At 32.4% G+C, this 19,830-nt stretch overlaps 3 protein-coding genes and 1 long non-coding RNA gene across 6 annotated transcripts; all 4 read left to right on the forward strand.

Annotated features, from left to right (window-relative positions):
- Positions 1 to 972: 972 nt before the first annotated feature.
- LOC133834390 (uncharacterized) lies at positions 973 to 3,490 on the forward strand. Of its 2 annotated transcripts, none has more exons than XM_062263989.1 (6): positions 973 to 1,568; positions 1,907 to 2,072; positions 2,178 to 2,354; positions 2,444 to 2,527; positions 2,635 to 2,716; positions 2,811 to 3,490. In XM_062263989.1, the coding sequence occupies exons 1-6, from the start codon at positions 1,288 to 1,290 to the stop codon at positions 3,272 to 3,274; spliced, it is 1,254 nt and encodes a 417-aa protein (XP_062119973.1). In that variant the 5' UTR covers positions 973 to 1,287; the 3' UTR covers positions 3,275 to 3,490. The 2 variants fall into 2 exon arrangements, with proteins under 2 accessions (XP_062119973.1, XP_062119974.1); XM_062263990.1 differs by having other exon boundaries at positions 974 to 1,568; positions 1,910 to 2,072.
- A 1,372-nt stretch (positions 3,491 to 4,862) lies between these two features.
- On the forward strand, positions 4,863 to 8,482 carry LOC133834393 (calcineurin B-like protein 9). 2 transcript variants are annotated; one of them, XR_009893348.1, is made up of 11 exons: positions 4,863 to 4,999; positions 5,095 to 5,160; positions 5,296 to 5,378; positions 5,699 to 5,758; positions 5,888 to 5,996; positions 6,083 to 6,135; positions 6,214 to 6,294; positions 6,368 to 6,486; positions 6,569 to 6,726; positions 7,850 to 7,950; positions 8,249 to 8,482. XR_009893348.1 is itself a non-coding variant. In XM_062263991.1 (9 exons), exons 2-9 carry the CDS (start codon positions 5,121 to 5,123, stop codon positions 6,624 to 6,626), a joined length of 603 nt encoding a protein of 200 aa, XP_062119975.1. In that variant the 5' UTR covers positions 4,863 to 4,999; positions 5,095 to 5,120; the 3' UTR covers positions 6,627 to 6,901. The 2 variants fall into 2 exon arrangements, 1 of the variants encoding a protein (XP_062119975.1); XM_062263991.1 differs by lacking the exons at positions 7,850 to 7,950; positions 8,249 to 8,482 and having other exon boundaries at positions 6,569 to 6,901.
- A 564-nt stretch (positions 8,483 to 9,046) lies between these two features.
- On the forward strand, positions 9,047 to 11,075 carry LOC133778829 (calcineurin B-like protein 9). The gene is made up of 4 exons (XM_062218850.1): positions 9,047 to 9,145; positions 9,790 to 9,834; positions 10,773 to 10,832; positions 10,962 to 11,075. The coding sequence occupies exons 1-4, from the start codon at positions 9,047 to 9,049 to the stop codon at positions 11,073 to 11,075; spliced, it is 318 nt and encodes a 105-aa protein (XP_062074834.1).
- A 1,572-nt stretch (positions 11,076 to 12,647) lies between these two features.
- LOC133834386 (uncharacterized) lies at positions 12,648 to 18,927 on the forward strand. The gene is made up of 5 exons (XR_009893346.1): positions 12,648 to 13,634; positions 13,744 to 13,825; positions 14,000 to 14,113; positions 14,229 to 14,265; positions 16,694 to 18,927. It is a non-coding gene; the product is annotated as an uncharacterized LOC133834386 (long non-coding RNA).
- The last annotated feature ends 903 nt before the right edge of the window (positions 18,928 to 19,830 follow it).

The raw sequence follows: 19,830 nt of genomic DNA on the forward strand, positions 1-19,830 counted from the left end.
AATTTACGAGTACAAAAATGTGTCACATAGATACTTAAGGGGCAATTAACGATAAGTACTAACGGTTGCACTAAAATTGTAGATTTATGTATTATAACCAAAAAAAATTGAGAATTAAAATGTAACTTTTGAAAAAATTTAAGTATTATCACTATCAATATTTCTAATTTATATATATTTATTGACTTTATAAAATAATTTTTTATTTTTCTAAATGTCTCTCATAATGTGACAGGTTATGAAATTACTAATGGGACCCTTCCTAACCAAGTCTTTAATATAGGACTAAGTATATTAACTTAAGGCTAGTCCTATATTTTCACTCTTTTTTTAATTAAATAAAAAAAGGTTTTGCAATACAAATACCCACTTCCCTATATTACCTAACCCCAAAAATTAGATCATTATTAGTTATCAAACAACATATATTCTTATATATATTTTTTTAATTAGTGGTAGGTATGATAATGACTAATGTTTAATCAAAGTCTAAACTCTAAAAATAGGATAATAACAACTAATAAAGAGTGGTTATATACAATAATACTTCTTATTACAACCATAACACAACATTTATTGTTATTATTTTATTACAACAACAAGATCTAATCTCTTTTTCCTCTTAAATAAAACCTAATTTCTCTCAAAGTACATGTACAATAATCCAAAGACATAGTCAACAACGTTGTTAGATGAACGTTAAAATCAAGAATTTAATCCAAAAAAGAAAGAAGAAGAAAAAAAGAACAGACGTATGTATCAAGAAACCTCGATCAATACAATACAACCACAAAAATCTTCAAAAAACAAATTCTATGTTTCCAAGTAAGAAGGCTTATTAATTATTATGTGTAGTTATATGGATTTTACAATGATTTTTATTTTTATTTTTATTTTTATATAATATATCAACGTAGGATATGAACCGCGAATCTATCTCTCTCTCTCTTTAACATATTCCTTTTCATATTCTTTGAATCAAAATCAAAGCTTTATTCTTTGACAAAGCCATTGAAACGACGCCGTCTCATCATTACTCAAAAAGACGAAACCTTTCTTAAACGACTTCTCATGTCTCAATCATCATACTGTTTTTTCTTTGTCAGATAGCTTTGGTCATATTCATTCTTCTCAATCAAAATGTAAAGTTCCAATTTTTATTTGTCTGTACCTATGTTTTTGGCCACCATCAAAGTGGTGATGATGATGATGATGATGATGAAGAAGAAGAATTCCCATTAGTGTTTTTGGTTTTCCTTTTCTGGGTTTTCAGTTGCTTCTGGTGTTATGGCTCTTGCTGAGTGTTTTGAGAGAATCTTAGAGAGACCCACAATGGTGGGAGTGTGTACAGGGATGTTTATACTTCTTTCTCCTATTTGGGTTGCTTTTCTTGTAGGTGTAATGGTTGGCTGGGCATGGAAACCCAGATGGGCAAGCTTTGGAAAAGACCTTTTAAGCTTCTCTTCAAATTCTTTGGTCTCAACTTTACCTTCTACACCATATCAGCTGCCAAATAACTCACCAGAAAAAGGGTTATCTTTATCCCAATCTGAAGATGATGAATTGCGGTAATTAAAATCTTTATCTAAAATTACTAATATCAAAATTGCATTTAAACTATTATTGGTTCATTTGTAGGAATACCCTTGTTCTCTGGATTTGTAATACTTCACATTACAATATGAACTCTTTTTAACACTTATAATAATTGATATGTAGTTACTCAGTAAGCATGTTTAATGGTTTTAGCTAATTTTTTGGTGGCATTTCATAGGAATTAAATTCACCCAAATAACATTGCAATTCTTAGAAACTTTAGGCCATGTGGTTGTCTTGTTTATAGAGAGTGTATTTAGTACTTGAATTGCAATCAAATTTCTCATTAGCTTTTCTTGAACTGTGGTAGTAGTGTGTTGGAGTTGGATGAAGAGGATTCTAATCTGGTAACTGTGGAGGATTTGGAACATCTTTGCCAACTTGTGGAGATGAAAGATGGAGGTCCTACTTGGATACCGATGATGAATCGTTCCACCCCAACGACGAGCTACAAAGCATGGCGAAGAGATCGCAAAGTGAGAGTATTTTCCTTTTAAGATTTGCCTTCACTTGAGATTAGTCTTTGAGACCAAATATATGTTTAACTCTATAATTTATGCACTGCCTTTGTTTTTGGTTAGACTGGTCCTCCTCAATATCGTACCAGCACTGTGTTTGAGAATGCCGCGCCTGAAATAGTTAGGGACTTTTTCTGGGATGATGAATTTCGATCGAAGTGGGATGACATGCTTGCATATTCCAAAACTCTAAAAGAGTGTCCAACCACAGGAACCATGCTTGTTCATTGGATAAGAAAGGTATAATATGAGAGTAACTTTCACTCAATCTAATTCTTTTCATTTTTGCGAACTATGCTTACTTTGGAAACTCTGTTATGGCCATACAGTTTCCATTTTTCTGTAAAGACAGAGAATACATAATTGGTCGTCGCATATGGGAAATAGGAAGGTCATACTACTGCATAACAAAGGTGAAAGTGAAAGAACTAGTTTTGTACTCTACAACCAGTTATTTTTTTACCTTGAAAGTATTGAGTAGTACCAATCTGATGTTGTTTTTTCCCTTTTCTGTTTATAGGGTGTTGCCTGTTCTTCCATCCCAAGGCGTGACAAACCAAGACGAGTTGATTTGTATTACTCGAGTTGGTGTATCCGACCAGGTAAGCTATGCTGCTCTACTTCAAATTCTCACTTGATTTTTTGAAGTGTTTGATCAATCACTGTTGTAATCTCTTGTTTTCATGTTGTATGAAGCCGTGGAATCAACGAGTGGTGATGGTCAGCTAAACGCCTGTGAAGTGCTGCTCTTCCATCATGAAGACATGGGAATTCCATGGGAAATTGCTAAGATTGGAGTGAAGAAAGGAATGTGGGGTACTGTTAAGAACATGGACACTGGTTTCAGGGCATACCAGAAAGAAAGAGCATCAGGAGTGTCACCCTCTCGGCCGGCTTTTATGGCTAATATCAACAGCAAAATCAATCCTGATTACATGAGATCCTTGTTGGTAGATGGTGATGATGATGATGATGATGATGATTCATCAGAGACTCAAGTAGATACTTCATCTGAGAAACCACAGGGTAGGAATATACCAAAGCTGCTAATTCTTGGTGGGGCTATTATCTTTGCTTGCACTTTTGACCAAGGACTTCTAACAAAGGCAGTTATATTTGGGGTGGCAAGAAGATTTTCAAATGTGAGAAAGAGATTGTGAGCTGCAAAGGCTTAAAAACTCTTGTCATCTAGTCTTCCATGGAAGAGAGATTCTTCTCAATTTTTTTGCCAGTTGACTCTTTTTAGATAGATGAGAGTTGTTTGTATGTTTACAATGTCTGTCACCCTGATCTATTCAGAATAATAAGACATTGTCTACTGTTGTAAATACTTAAATTAGAATTTCACAATGCCTTCTCTTGCAGAATTTGCATTATTCTTTCTCTGTGTCTACTCAATGCCTTGTACAACACCAATCAGATATTTCTCTTTCATATGAATTTCTTTCCAGTTTAATTCATAATGGGATTAAACCATAAGAAGATTATGATGACAAGGAAGTCATATAATCTATCCCAATCAAGGATATTTTCAAAGAGTTAAACTTGCTGAAGACAACAAAGGAATATGAACTAACAGTACATATAAATATATACATATATGATGTTCCTAAACATAAACACCATCCATGATGTAGCAATCTCTTGTGTGCATGAGGATCTCTTCATCCCAACAACCAAATAACAGAACTTTATATTTATCAAGCAACAAAAGTCTCAAAGCAATCCAACCCATCAAACTGTGGAGCAAACTTTGGCATCTTAGTAGTTTTAACTTCCATTAATCTTGCTTTAGACACAATAGTTTCGATCGAACTTCGAATCCCATCTCCAGATTCCTGAACATTACAAGTATGAAAATCCATGTTACCAAAAGAAATGATGTATAATAGTGAAATACAAATTGCTTCTTTCTTTTTTGGTTACCTTATTAGTCTTGAAAGGGCTTCTATCACATAAGTAAAGACCAACAACAGCAGCCACAACAGGGAGAGTTATAGATACTGTACCAGCAGCCATTGCAGCCTATAGAGCTACCTCTTCTTCTTAATTTGTTAGTTTAACACAGTGATGAGATAAGAATAAGAGAGTTAATGATATTCTTTCAATGACGGATTGCCTTTATATGGAGAAATTATTAGAGTAAAGCAAAGGAATATGAGCTAACTTGTTAATCAAGAAAAGTGAAAATGAAGGACAGAAGCTAAGAAAAAATACTTGTTGATTCAAAAAAGTGGACCAAGAATCCAATAGCGGTGAATCAACAATGTGATCATGCATGCTTATGAATGTGCAGATTGTCTGACCACGCATGGAGAAACATACATGGATAAGGAAGTCCTTCTCTGTTTGTGGAGAAAGAACCAGCTGCCATGGCCACTTTGGGAGGACAATAATTCAGTAATGGAGAAACATACATGTATAAAGAAGTCCTTCTCTGTTGGTGAAGAAAGGACCAGCTGTCTTGGCCATTTTGGGAGGACAAGTATTCAGTAGCTGCAGCAATACCCACCATTGTTGCCATTTACAGCAATATATAGCTTGAAAGAATATTAAGGACGAAAAGACATGTTAAGCTTGGCCAATTCAGAGCCCAACGCATGCTCAGGACCAGTCTTCTCTCTCTGATGATCAGTCAACTCAAACAGTACTGCACTGCATCACTGCAATTAATACATACGGACGAAGACTGACCTGTTTGGTTTCATCTCTTCATTAATACAAACGCAGACGAGACGAAGCTACTCTCTTCTCTCTTCTAGAGAAATCTTCATCTTCATCTCCTTTTCAGTACAATCAAGAATCAACCCAACTCAACAAAATAACCAAAATCCGCCATTGAAACTGAGAAGCCTTCATCAACCGCACGCAGCTTCTCATCCATGGTCATTCTTCTTTCTTTTCTTTTTCCAATTTGAATTTTGGTTTTTGTAGAGTAAAGCTTGGTGGTGGTGGTAATAATGGTTGTATGAATGAACAGAGATCGAGCTCTTTGACGATGGGAGAATGGATCTGTGCCTCGCTCGCCTCGCCGATGAGACCCGATGTATTTCGTCTTTACCGAAAATCCTCTTTTATTTTCTGTTTCATTGCGTTTGAGTCTCTCAATCTCAAATCCCTAATTTTGACTGTAATGGGTGTTTGATTTTTGGGGCTTTTTCAAAAATGGAAATGATTGCAGTTTCTGTGAATGAAGTGGAGGCCTTGTATGAGCTCTTTAAGAAGTTGAGCAGTTCAATCATTGATGATGGGTCTATTCACAAGGTATGCCAAATTATTTAGGGAATTATCATTTTTGAATTCAATGTCAGTTTGCTTAATGTTTTTTTTTTTTTTGATAATTTGAGAAGGAAAATATTGATATATTCTGCCAAAGAGTCTTTCTGCTAATTGTGTTTCTTCTTCTTCTTCTTCTTATTTATATTAAACTATAAATTAGTCATTGCTGAAGAAACTTGAGCTAATGAGCAGTGTCATACTGTGTACATACTTGATAGTATATATCATATATATGTAGTGATATACAGAAAGAATTTTGATTCTGAGGTGAAAGTTTTATTGGAAGAGCTTTGCTATCTTTGTAGGAAGAGCTTCAATTGGTGCTGTTCCAAACTCCACATGGCGAAAATCTTTTCCTAGACCGGGTAAAAGCATAGTGACATTCAAGTTCTGTTGTGAAACTCTTGAAAAATTATTGATATTTTGGACATCAAGTCATGCAAATCAGTCTAGCCTAATTCTTACCTATGCTTCGATCTGTTCTGTCTTTGTAGGTTTTTGATCTTTTTGATGAAAAGAGAAATGGTGTTATTGACTTTGATGAATTTGTACATGCACTCGGTATCTTTCGTCCCTGTGCTCCTATAGAAGAAAAAATCGACTGTAAGTGTGTTCAAGAAGAATTTCAATCCTAAAATGCAAAACAGAAACACTAATCCTATTTTCGGTTACTTTTCTTCTCTTGGCAGTTGCATTCCGGCTATATGACCTGAGACAAACTGGATTCATTGAGCGAGAAGAAGTAAGCATATTCTTCTGCAACAGTAGTAAATTATGTATGGTGTTTTGGCTAATAATGGCCTCTCTTTGACTCCTCCAGGTTAAGCAAATGGCAGTTGCAATAATGATGGAATGTGATATGAAATTATCAGATGATCTTCTAGAGGCCATTATTGACAAGGCAAGTCTCAATTCAATCAACTGTCATCTTCTTAAGAACTCAATAGTAACAAGTTTCAAACATGTTCTTGCAGACATTTGCTGATGCTGATGCTGATGCAGACAAGGACGGTAGGATCAACAAAGAAGAATGGAAAGCATTCGCCATTCGACATCCCACCCTCTTGAAGAACATGACTCTTCCTTACTTGAAGTAAGTATATGCAGCTAGCTGCCCCATGTTTCTTTGCATTGCAAGCAATTTAAAGCCTTATTGAAACTCTTTCAATATGCAGAGACATCACCACAGTATTTCCAAGCTTCATTTTCAACACCGAGGTCGAAGAAGACTGATCATTTTTTGGGGTTTCCCTCAGTTGCATCCACTAGATTAAAATGAAGAGAATTGGCCCTTTTTACCCTTTAAGCAAGGCTGCATTGCCTGCCATACCAGGTCCTTTTTAATCAAAATTTGTATATATGAATTCATATCATATTCCTAGGCTGTACAATGTGCAATTTTTTTTTTTCCTTTTCATTTTGTGAAAAGGAACTTGCCAACCAAGGTTTTTGTAAAAGCTTTGAATGTTTGTATATGTATTTTCTAGAGCAGGTAATTTTGTTTGATATTTGATGAAGAAAAAAACTATAGTAATTAATTACTTGATATTAAGACAAGTGAAGATAATCTAACAGTGTATAAATGTAGACCCATTTTAGACTTCTTTTTGTAAGTCTTAATTAATTTAAAAAGAAAATACATATTTGGAGTTTTTAGATGATAGTTTATGTCATTTCTTTAATGTACTGTCATTATCTTATAAACCTAGGATTAGAGTTTTGGTTTTTTGTTGTGTCATTGCCTTTTTCAATTTAATAATCTGGTTGTTTTGTTATCATTAGTGTTCTTTACCACAATTATTGAATTTAAATATTATTTAATTTTTTATGATGCAGTAGATCATGCCATCATTTCTGTTCTGTCTCATTTTCTTTAGATATGTTTTCATTTTTGCCGATCTGAGTTCATGAATTTTAAATAATGTTTCTAATGCTATTTAAAAATGCCATGTACATTCTTAGTGGGCTTTCTTTTATGTTTTCAGCTAGTATATTATTTATAAGAATAATTATTATAATAATTCAACATATAGCATTTCAATTTTGTCTTGCTCTTTTTTTTTTCAAAACATATAGCATATAATCTAAGCTGCTTCTTGATGTAATGGTTGAATACTCTATTTTGTTTTTGATATTTTCTTTCTATTTATGTGTTGTTAAGTGCACGTGCATGGGTTGCTTTTAAATTTTAATTACCTTAGTGAAAGTCTTTTTGCCTTGTAATTGAAGATTTGATCATTTGCATATGGGGTGGAAAGGAAGGTTGAACAACAGATAAAAATTCACAGTTCTCTGTTATACTAAAAGTCAGCTAAGGCACCTCTAATTTGACTTAATAATGTCTAACAAATTCAATTGTTTTAATGAAAAAAATATGGATGAGGATATATAATTCATGTGATATATGTTAAGTTGTAATTTTTGTCATTATCTTATATATGTTTCATGTGAGACAGGCAATGGAAGCTATAGGTGTTACTCTTGCACTATTGTACTCAAATAATAAGCTTTATACATCAGCTGCCTAACATATAGTTTTACACTATGATATTATGAGGTTTGTTCTTCTTCTTCTTCTTTATATTAAACTATAAATAAGTTATTGCTGAAAAAACTTGAGCTAATGAGCAGTGTCAATAATGGTGTCACTACAACAATTGTGAGTATATATCACATTGAAAAAATGACATTTTTAACGAATTGTTATTATTAAAAAATGGGCTAATAACCTAAAACTAAACACACGGTAATACTGATTTGGCCAGTAATAAAATAGTTGCTAAATGGGCTGCTTATAAGTAAGAAGTCAGTAAAATTGGGCCTTTTAACTATTTGGCCTTTTTCTTATACTGTAGCAAAGCGTGACATTTCCAGATGACCATACGACCTAGGTCATCATCGCCTCCTCCGATCAGTCGTCGGGCTTCTCCGATCAGTGTTGTACGCCTCTGATTATCCTCTCCACGATCATCCATCTCATCTCAGGTTTTGGCTTTGGGGATTTTCCAAATCAACATCGTCGTCTCTTCCTTCTTCCGCCTCGTCAGTTCCCTTGGCACCCTCTAAGATACTCTTCAACTTCGAGAAAAGTTGTAAACAAAGCCTTTCCTCTTTATTAATATATACCATCTTCATTATCATCTTCTGATTTCTCAATTTTTACTAATTATGTTTTTTTTTTTAAAAAAACAGACACAAAACGAGGAACCATATCACACAATTGGTGAAGGAGACTTCATCCAAACTCAGGCAAGCCAGTGAGGCCGATCACTTACATAATAATCAAATTACTAAGTCTTATTATTATTTTTAATTCATGGAAAGTCTTTAATCTCTCTTCTTTCTCATTTGATTTTGATTTTTTTTTGTTAATAAATTGCAAATTGACAAGACAATTGCATATGCCTAGCTAGCTAATGATTTTCAGTCAATTCTGAAAGAATTTCAGAAGGCTCAGAGGCATTAAATCATTGATTTAATTCAGTTTGTTTGTGGTAGTAGCCCCTAAAACCAATCGTATAAACCACTACACTCAACAATATCATAACATATACTATTATTATTACCCTTTCTCTCCCAATCCTCTCTCTCTCTCTTTCTCTCTTTCTCTCTAAAAGGTTGAGTGTCCTGATTAAGTTTTCATGGGAAATAACATGGCAGATGTACTAAGTGAGGAACAGATTGTTGAGTTTAAAGAAGCTTTTTGTCTTTTTGACAAGGATGGAGATGGTGAGTTTTCTGCTATCTCGTTAGTATTAATGGATGTGTTTTTTTTTTTTTTAGTTTTAATATAGCTTCCCATGTTTGGTTGCCAAGAAAACTATATGCACTGAATCCTAAATCCTTGCCCCTTTTGGTCTTCATCACAAATATTATGGTTCATGGTAAATAAATTAAATGATCACTGTGTTCTCTAGTTATTAATATTTCTGTGTTACATGAATAGTTATTTAATATTCAAGAGAAGAAAAGTCAGGTCTAATCCAAAATAGAATATCAAAAGTTTTTTTTTTATGTTTCACATGATGATATAATTCTTGTTAATCACATGTTGTATTTAGCATTATAATTAAGCTCTCTCATATTGAATTTAGACAGAAGAAAAAGAAAGGTCACTTTCATTCTAATTATAGTTTGGTACACTTGCAAGCTAGTATGCTCTCACTATCATTGATCGAAAGACATGTTATCATTAATTATTTAAATTTATATTTATTGACTCACTATTATTCATACCTTTATATTAATTTTCAATTTTAAAAAAACAAAATGTATATAAACTTTTAATATTACCATTCATACCTTAATTAGATTTTATTTTTCCCTTTTTCCATTATTATTTAATTATTTAATTCAAATTTGACTTACTTTTATTATATCTTATTACATTATAAAGGTAGACGAACTTCAAAGAAACTTTTGTGGCAATAGTTTGCAAGAGGTATGCCTCTAACTTTGAATATCTTAAATATTCATCCATAGTGTAGTAGGTTCTGGGATTGTTACTGTGTGCTGCGGTGATAACGGAAGGTTCAGAACTTGTGTGTTTTAGTGAAGTAGGATCGGAGAAATTTGTGTGCTGCGGAGATACAGAAAAAAACTTGTGTGTTGTTTGAATTGATATTGGCATATGGTTGGTTGCTAGTGACATATCACTATATATAATATTTGAGTGCATATTTTGAGTACACATATCATTACTCTTCAAATTATTACGTAATTGTTCCTTTTGTTTCCACCACTACTTTGCATTTTTTGAATGACCCTTCCTCTCGAACTTTGCATCTGGAAGCTGGAATCTGGAATCTGAATCATGAAGGACAACCAGACACCCCTTTTCTTCTTCTTCTTCTTCCCATTTTATAAATAATTCCCATTTTTTTTCAAAAATTACGAATTTGGCCCCCTTATATAAACTTCTTATATTTTGGCCCCCTTAATCAAAAACTATGTATCTAATAGAACAAGCCTTTGTATAGAAGAGACTTCTTTAAGTGAAAATCTAACTGAAAAGCACTTTAAAAAATCTCAACAAAAGGACTTGGAGGATTAATCTCAAAAATCTCAATTTATTGACATTTTTAAATTCAATGTCATTTTGCTATAGTACGCTTTTTGATAATTTGAGAAGGAAAGTGTATATATTTTTCCAAATACTCTTTATATTTATGATGTTTTTTTTTTGTTTATATTAAACTAAAAATCAGTCATTGCTAAAGAAAAAACCTGAGGTAATGGCTAATGTAGGAAGAGGTCATACTGTGTACATACTTGATAGTATATAATATATATATATATATAGTGATATACAGAAAGAATTTTGATTTTGAGGTGAAAGTTTTGTTGGTTATGAATTTTAAACCTTTGCTATCTTTGTAGGAAGAGCTTCAATTGGCGCTGTTCCAAACTCCACATGGCGAAAATCTTTTCCTAGACCGGGTAAAAGCATAGTGACATTCAAGTTCTGTTGTGAAACTCTTGAAAAATTGTTGATATTTTGAACATCTAGTCATGCAAATCAATGTAGCCTAACTCTTACCTATGCTTCGATCTGCTTTGTCTCTGTAGGTTTTTGATCTTGTTGATGAAAAGAGAAATGGTGTTGTTGACTTTGATGAATTTGTACATGCACTCGGTATCTTTCATTCCTGTGCTCCTATTAGAAGAAAAAATCGACTGTAAGTGCTCTCAAGAAGAATTTTAATCCTAAAATGCAAAACAGAAACACTAAACTACTACATGATAAACTAAGTTAATAATTGTCTAATAAAAAAAATCAATAGAGCTCGGCATCTAAGCAAGCATGCCAAAGCTTGATAAAAAAAATTGATCCTCCACAACTATCCAATAGGGCTTGGACTCGGAATTGCGATTTCATGATCCTAAAAAGAGAATCAATAATAAAGATATTAGTTAAATTATTAATAATAAAATTAAATTTATAATTAAGCTAATGATAAGAAAGAAATATTAATCTGGCAATATTTATGAAATGTTGATATGTTTCCACCCATCATCATAGCTATTATTGCTATGACAAATAGAATATGATGATTGAAAGTATAGAGTAATGTTCCAAACATTTTCTTTCCATTGCAAAATGGAAAGTGTAAATAATCTATTATTATCTACAAAGATATCACTAAAATTCTTAGGGATAATCGCGGCATAAGTACCCAATGTTTGGGTTTTGTACGCGGCATAGACCCAATGTTTATTTTTAGTGGCAAAAGTACTAAAAGTCTATAAAACTGTAATTTCGTCAGCCTCCTCCGTTAGGCAGACACGTGTCACGTTTTTATTGGTCCAAATCATAATTATTTTTAAAATATTATTGAGTTGGACCAATCACGAAGTGACACGTGTTGGTCCAGTCATCACGAAACGGAACCTAACAGAGGAGGCTGACGGAATTACAGTTTTACTGACTTTAGGTACTTTTGCCACTAAAAATAAATATTGGGTCTATGCCGCGTACAAAATCCAAACATTGGGTACTTATGCCGCAAATATCCCAAATTCTTATATATATTTTTCCAAATGTTTGCAACATTTTTCATTTGTATTAATATTGCAAGTAAGTTACTTGCATAACTAGCTGCAAGCATTATTTGTAATGAGAAAAGGCAAAGGATAATACTTACATACTAATATGACAGGTCTAGTTAGCATAATGGTAAAAAAGACAGCTTCTATGGTAAGAAAAAATCTTCTAATATCTAGTATTTTTTCTTCTAATCCATCCATTCTACTCATTTCTTTATTAAATATCTCAATTAAGTTTTCTACCTAAAAAAAAAAAGGATAAATAAATTATTTTAAAATGTATCTAAAACTAATTTAATCAATTCTTTTATATATTAGTTTAGAGGTGCCCATATATATATTTTTTGTTTTTGTAATTTTTATGTTATATATAACTGATTACTTTTATAATATAATTATAAAAGAACACAAAATTTATAATTATATATCATATTAGTAGATTATTTTAAAATATATCTAAATTAATTTTTATTATTTGTTATATATTGTACTTATATATATACATAAAAGATTAATATAATCAATTATATATATTATACTTATCTTAAGTATATATGAATAAAGATAAATTTAAGTATATATATTTATATATATATATATGGAAGACTTCTCAAGTTATTACAATACATACCAAATAATAAAAATTGGTTTAGATATATTTTAAAATAATTTATTACTATGATATATAATTATAAGCTTTGTCTTTTTATATATTATATTATAGAAATAATTAGTTATATATAACATTAAAATAAAAAAATATATATATGGTCACATATGAAATAGTATATATATAAGCATTAATTAAATTAGTTTTAGATATATTTTAAAATAATTTACTTAGTCTTATTTTTTATTTTATTTGCAGGTAGAAAACTTAATTGAAATATTTAATAAAGAAATAAGTCGAATTGATGAATTAGAAGAAAAAATACTAGATGTAGGAAGACTTTTTCTTACTATAGAAGATGTCTTTTTTACCATTATGCTAACTTGACCTGACATATTAGTATGTCAGTATTGCAATTAATGCTTGCAGCTAGCTGTGCAAGTGGCTTACTTGCAATGTTAATACAAATGAAAAATATTGCAAACATTTGGAAAAATATATATAAGAATTTTAGTAATATCTTTGGATATAATAATAGGTTATTTATACCTTCCATTTTGCACGGGAAAGAAAATGTTTTCACAGAAAGTACACTTAAGTACAAGTATTTGGAACATTACTCTATACTTTTAATCATCATATTTTTATTTGCCATAGCTATGATGACGGGTGGAAACATATCAGCCTTTCATAAATATTGTCAGGTTAGTATTTCTTTCTTATTTATAAATTTGATTTTATTATTAGTAGTTTAACTAATATCTTTATTATTGATTATCTTTATAGGATCATGAAATCGTAGTTCTGAGTCCTATTTGATGGTTGTGGAGGATCATGCTTGTTTAGATGCAGTGCTCTATTGATTTTTTTATTTATTTATTAGACAATTATTAATTTGGTTTATCTAGTAGTTTAGTGTTTTTGTTTTGCATTTTGTGATTGAAATTCTTCTTGAGAGCACTTACCGTTGATTTTTTCTTCTATAGGAGGAAAGGGATGAAAGATACTGAGTATATTTACAAATTCATTAACCCCATTTCTCTTTTCATCAAAAACCTACAAAGATAAAACATATCAAAGCATAGGTAAGAATTAGGCTAGACTTATTTGCATGACTTGATGTTCAAAATGTCAACAATTTTTCAAGAGTTTCACAACAGAACTTGAATGTCACTATGCTTTTACCCGGTGTAGGAAAAGAAATCCTAATCTCTGGCCATGATGGAATTATTGTCATTTATTCTGAACCAAGATCTTTCTTTCCCAAAATACCAGTGTAAGTTACTCTATATAAAATGCTATATGTGCTCTTAGTTCCCAAATTTCTTAAATAAAAATTTGTATTTAAGCCCTTCATAATTTATTTTAATCTTTTGGCACCTTGGAGTTAAGACCTACCTCTGTCCTACTTATTAATATTATTTATTTGTTTTTGTGTTATTTACTCTAGTTTTATTTAAAAAATTATACACTATTTGAAGAAGAAGTTGGAAGAATCATCACTTGATCACAAAGGATAAAGAAATTGCTTCAAGATTAGGAGTAATAATTTATAAAGAATGAGGTAAATATTAATCGATATTATAGTATACTATTTTGGCTTTCAATTAATTAAGAATCATTGTATATAATCGTACTATATATTTGTGTAACTATTCATGTATGATTTATTTTCTCAGGTGCAAGCCAGATTTGAGCGTATCACAAAAATTTCAGGTGCTATCTTGCTTTTTTATTTTATTTTATTTTTTATGTTTTTAGAGTAACCTAGTTATTGTTAAAAAATAGTTATCAATAAATAAATAAATTTATTATATATTTTTATTGAATTAATTTTTTTCTTTCTAAGTAACCAATTTATCATTAAGTGAATGAATGAAATTAAAAATATATAAAATATAATAATTCGTTTGATTTTATTTAATAGCGGGTCCCGCCCTTATTAATCCGTCGATAATAAATTAATAATATTAAAATATAATAATTCGTTTGATTTTATTTAATAATAAATATACATATAATACTTATTTAAAGATAATAAAATTTAACATAAATTAAAATTAATTATTAATAACACAATTAATATTCATCAAACAAAATTACATAAAAACTAACCATAAAATTAACATAATAAAAATATAAATTGTCTTAATTTAGTTACATATAAATTTATCATAAAATATCAATTGTCTTAATTTAATTAAAAAACGTAAACTAATTATTATTGTTTGGATCGGGCCAACCAAGCGAGAAATGGTGGTGAAGCAAACTATGGTGGTGGTGGTGGTGGTGGTGAAGGGTAATAAGCTTGTGGAGACTACTGCTGCGAAGATGATCCAAATTGTCGAGTATGTGGTCGTGTCGAGAGAGACTGATGCAATAAACTCTCAAACTGACCATACCTCTGCTGCTGCGACGAACTCACAAATTGACTATGTCTGTGCTGCGGTTGTTGCTGCTGCGATGAATCCCCAAAGTCACAAATTGAAACCTTATGTAATATTATAATATCTTATATGTCGATATCCCAATAATTTATGGTTGTAGTCAACAACCATCAATCATAAGTATACCGGAACAAAAAAAATAAATTAACTTCTAATTAAATACTAATAATTTTCAATTAATTATAATAATACTAATTAATTAAATTAAATAATATTCATTACAATTTTCATTATGTTGACATAACATATAACAAAAAAAAACTAAAACTATTTTACTTAATAAAATGTCAAAAAAAATTTGACAGCATAATAGATTAATACGATCGTTTCAAAAAATTTTAAATCCTGCACTCAGAAAATCCCAGAACATTTATTATAAGATATATAGTTTTTTTTTTTAAATTTTGACAACATAACAACTTAAATTTGTCATATCCCAAAATTTAAAATCTCCAAACAACAAACCTAGAATAACTAGAACAACAGAATATTTATTAAAATAATATTACAACACAAATCAACATAAACCATAATATGATTAATACAAACAAAAAAAAAAACAATAACAACATACATTAATAATATGGTTTTTTTCTTTCAAAAGTTTGATGCTCTGCTAAAAAAAATAAAGCAACATACTAATATTTTTTTTTAATTTTAAATTTTTTAATAATCAATCTCATTCTCTTAACAGTAAATTAAATACAATATAATACAACACATGAATCTATTTTTTTTAATAAGACCAAAACAATTGTTTTAATAAATATTATGAAACCAATATCATTAAAAATATATATATACACTAGTGGTGGTGCTCTTGGATAGAGGGGCGATGGTGGTGCTGAGATAGAGGGGTGGTGGTGGTGCTTGGACAAGGAGGTCTCAGACAAAGGGGCGGTGGTGGTGCTCGGACAGAGGGGTGGACTAGGAGAAGAGTGCGTCTGAGAGGGGGAGAGAAGAGAAGTTAGAGGAACGGACGAGACGATGTGAAATTTTTTCAATATGTAAGATTATTAGAGGCGGGGACCTACTGCTATTAATATTATCCCGTCGGTAATAAACTACTAGCGGTGGGACCCGCTGCTATTAATATATCCCGCCGATAATAGTCTTATTACCGGCGGATATTTACCCGCCGCTAATAGTATTAGTGGCGGATAGATCTGCATCTACTAAGGGAAAATACCCGCTGCTAATAATTGGTAAGTCCGCCGCTAATAAAAAAAATTCCACATTATTAGCGGCGGACTACTAAGTCTGCTATTAATAACCCGTTCATTAATGGCAGACTAAGTCCGCCTCTAATTATTCCGCCTGTAATTTAACACTTTCTAGTATAGTGTTACCTCTAAAGAACAGTAGGTAGTTCTATCAAACCAAAATAAAAAATGATCGATCAGACAAACTCTAAACAAGGACTAACATATATATATATATATATTAAAATATATAAAATGAATTCTTACTATATATATATAATAATAATCCTTATGCTATCAATCATATGAATGCTATTGTAGTTTATATGCATACAAGATTCCATAAAGTCTAGTGGTTTTTTACTGGAACTGATTGAATTTATATTATTAGCTAGCTAGATTGAAAGGCTGTTTAATTATTAATTAGATTTATTTTCATTTATATATATATATAAACACTTGTTAATTATAAAAAATGTCACCATGCATGCGCAGATTGTCTCACAAGGACGAGCTAGCTGCCTTGGCCACTCTGGGACCACTCTGGGAGGCCTACGTACGTACCTCCATGCAAGGATTTAAAAAGAATTGCCATTTACAGCAGCAATTGCCATTTCATGCCATTTACATACATGAACGCATGCTTATTAGGACCAGGTGCATGCAGTGTACGTAGTGTAGAGTAATGGGCAGTGTACGCTTGCCTGATGCAGTGGTACAAAGAGTAGTGGGCAGTGTTTTGCTACATACGTTAAAACGAGGAACAAAGTGAGACCCATTTCTGAAAAATAGAGGCAAAATTCTTGACTTGGAACAAGGACAGACAGTGGGGCGTGGGCTCGATTGCACGGAAAAGAAAGAAAAATAAAATAAATAAACCCAAAATACTACAGGACAATACCCCAACCAACCCGATACCCTCTCACTCTCACTCACTCACTCACCCTCCTTGTCTCTTCATATACTCAAGACAATACAATACCTCAACCAACCCGATACCCTCTCACTCTCACTCTCACCCTCCTTCTTGGTTCTTCATATACTCAAGACAAGCCCAGCCCTAGCTAGCTGCCACTACCTATAACCACCATCGTCCTTCTCCCATCACCATCTCCATCCCCAAGACCCAGGTCGAACCTCCGACCTCGATCGCGCCATGATTCGAAGAACCCAGGCATGATTCTTTCAGCGTCACTCTTCCCGTCGCCCTAAATCGAGCCAAGCCCAAAAGACCCATACCTGTTGCACAGCCTAAACCGAGCCCAGGCGCACCCAACCCAAATCTGAGAGCCTCTAGCTAGTGCGCTCCACCACCCGGCACGATTCCACCTCTGCAACACAAATACACCCAGACCCATCAATCCACTGCTACTCCGTAAGTATATATATAATTATAAATACATCATAATTACTTATCTACTTACTTTATTACTGTTTGTCAATGTCTAGAAGGTTTGAAATGGATTCTAGAAGGTTTGAAATCGATTTGGAAGGAGAAGCTGCTACCGATGAGTAAGGTTTGAAATGTATATTGACAAACAGTAATAAAGTAAGTACCTCATCAGTAGCAGTTTCTCCTTCCAAATCGATTTCAAACCTTCTAGAATCCATTTCAAACCTTCTAGACATTGACAAACAGTAATAAGGTAAGTAGATAAGTAATTATGATGTATTTATAATTATATATATATACTTACGGAGTAGCAGTGAATTGATGGGTCTGGGTGTATTTGTGTTGTGGAGGTGGAATCGCACTTGGTGGTGGAGCGCACTAGCTAGGGGCTCTCAGATTTGGGTTGGGTGCGCCTGGGCTCGGTTTAGGCTGTGCAACAGGTATGGGTCTTTTGGGCTTGGCTTGATTTAGGGCGACGGGAAGAGTGGCGCTGAAAGAATCGCGCCTGGGTTCCTCGAATCGTGGAGCGATCGAGGTCGGAGGTTCGGCCTGGATCTTGGGGATGGAGATGGTGATGGGAGAAGGACGATGGTGGTTATGGGTAGTGGCAGCTAGCTAGGGCTGGGCTTGTCTTGTCTTGAGTATATGAAGAGACAAGAAGGAGGGTGAGAGTGAGAGGGTATTGGGTTGGTTGGGGTATTGTATTGTCTTGAGTATATGAAGAGACAAGAAGGAGGGTGAGTGAGTGAGAGTGAGAGGGTATCAGGTTGGTTGGGGTATTATTGTCTTGTCTTGAGTATTTTGGGTTTATTTATTTTATTTTTCTTTCTTTTCTGTGCAATCGAGCCCACGCCCCACTGTCTGTCCTTGTTCCAAGTCCAAAATTTTGCCTCTATTTTTCGGAAATGGGTCTCACTTTGTTCCTCGTTTTAACATACGTAGCAAAACAGTGCACCACTGTAGAAACACTACGCATACGGCGTGTTCCACCACTGCATCAGGCATACACTGCACCCCTGTACGTACGTACCTTTATTTTGAGCGTCCACTACACTACGTACAATGCACCCTATGCATACGTACCTCTGTTTTGAGTCCATTACCCTACCTCCTTTTTATACATATATATATATATATAGATAAATTCTTTGGTGCAGTTGTACGAAACGACCGCACAGGTACACCTGTTTTTGGTGGATTCTATTGGTTGTGTGGGGTGTGGAACAAATTGTTATTATAGGGAGGATAGTATCAAATAATTTTTTTTCTTTGTATTATACATTGATCACGTGGTCTTAACCTATGACAAGTAATATTGGAATGACTTTCTTTAGTATTTGAATTAACTCTCCAGAGTTTTTTTGAAAAATTATTTTTTTCAATGTGTTAAATATTTATAATTTAATAATTTTGTATTCATATATGATAAGAATAATTAGTAAAATATTTTAAAATATCACTTTAAAAAAATATGAAATTGGTTATATATATGAAATCAAATATCTTTACTTCCAAATTAAAAAATATATATTTATTTCCTAAAAAAATCAAACATGGTCATTATTTGCACTCCAAATAAATTTATTTAGTACACCCATTTTTATTAAAAATTAGAGAAATTGGTGAAAATTACCTCTATTTTTTTATGTGATTTTGCAATCTGGCATACTTTTGATAATTTTTTGTAAAATAGTCTCTGTCTAAAATTCGACCAGTTGTCTAAATTTTTCGACCAACCGTCTAAAATTTTCAACCAGCTGTTTGAATTTTTTGACCAGCTGTCTAAATTATGAGAGACTATTTTGCAAAAAATTATTAAAACTAGGCTAGAATGAAAAATGACTTTAAAAAATAGGTCATCCACACCACAGTATCAGAGTTTTCTACTTTCATCCATTTCTTCCTTAGAGTTGCGTGAATATATGATGTTGATCAAGGCAGTGATCCCACAAGTCGCAAGTCTATTACTAGTTTTGATATCTTTTTGGATGATTATCTTATTTCTTGGAAGTGTTTTGAAACAAACTATTATGTCTCAATCTTCAATTGAATCGGAATATCATGTTATGGCATCTTATAGAGTTTTTTTTAGTTAATTTAGTTACTTACATATATGATAGTTTTTCTTTCTAATTTCACTCCTATGTATTGTGACAACAAGAGTGTTATTTAAATTGCTCATAACTCAGACTCGCATGAACAATCCAAGCACATTGAGATCGACTGTCACCTTACACGT

The sequence above is a fragment of the Humulus lupulus genome, chromosome 5 (genome assembly GCF_963169125.1).
Source record: "Humulus lupulus chromosome 5, drHumLupu1.1, whole genome shotgun sequence".
NCBI classification, from domain to species: Eukaryota; Viridiplantae; Streptophyta; class Magnoliopsida; order Rosales; family Cannabaceae; genus Humulus; species Humulus lupulus.

Bases quoted from the DNA above. Each gene is read 5' to 3' on its own strand.
- LOC133834390 (XM_062263989.1), top strand. From the start codon at position 1,288: ATGGCTCTTGCTGAGTGTTTTGAGAGAATCTTAGAGAGACCCACAATG. The intron at 1,569-1,906 runs GTAATTAAAATC...GAACTGTGGTAG, and splicing joins TCTGAAGATGATGAATTGCG to TAGTGTGTTGGAGTTGGATG. The intron at 2,528-2,634 runs GTGAAAGTGAAA...TTCTGTTTATAG, and splicing joins CATACTACTGCATAACAAAG to GGTGTTGCCTGTTCTTCCAT.
- LOC133834393 (XM_062263991.1), top strand. From the start codon at position 5,121: ATGGATCTGTGCCTCGCTCGCCTCGCCGATGAGACCCGAT. The intron at 5,161-5,295 runs GTATTTCGTCTT...AAATGATTGCAG, and splicing joins CCTCGCCGATGAGACCCGAT to TTTCTGTGAATGAAGTGGAG. The intron at 5,759-5,887 runs GTAAAAGCATAG...CTGTCTTTGTAG, and splicing joins AAAATCTTTTCCTAGACCGG to GTTTTTGATCTTTTTGATGA.
- LOC133778829 (XM_062218850.1), top strand. From the start codon at position 9,047: ATGGCAGATGTACTAAGTGAGGAACAGATTGTTGAGTTTAAAGAAGCT. The intron at 9,835-10,772 runs GTATGCCTCTAA...CTATCTTTGTAG, and splicing joins GTGGCAATAGTTTGCAAGAG to GAAGAGCTTCAATTGGCGCT. The intron at 10,833-10,961 runs GTAAAAGCATAG...TTGTCTCTGTAG, and splicing joins AAAATCTTTTCCTAGACCGG to GTTTTTGATCTTGTTGATGA.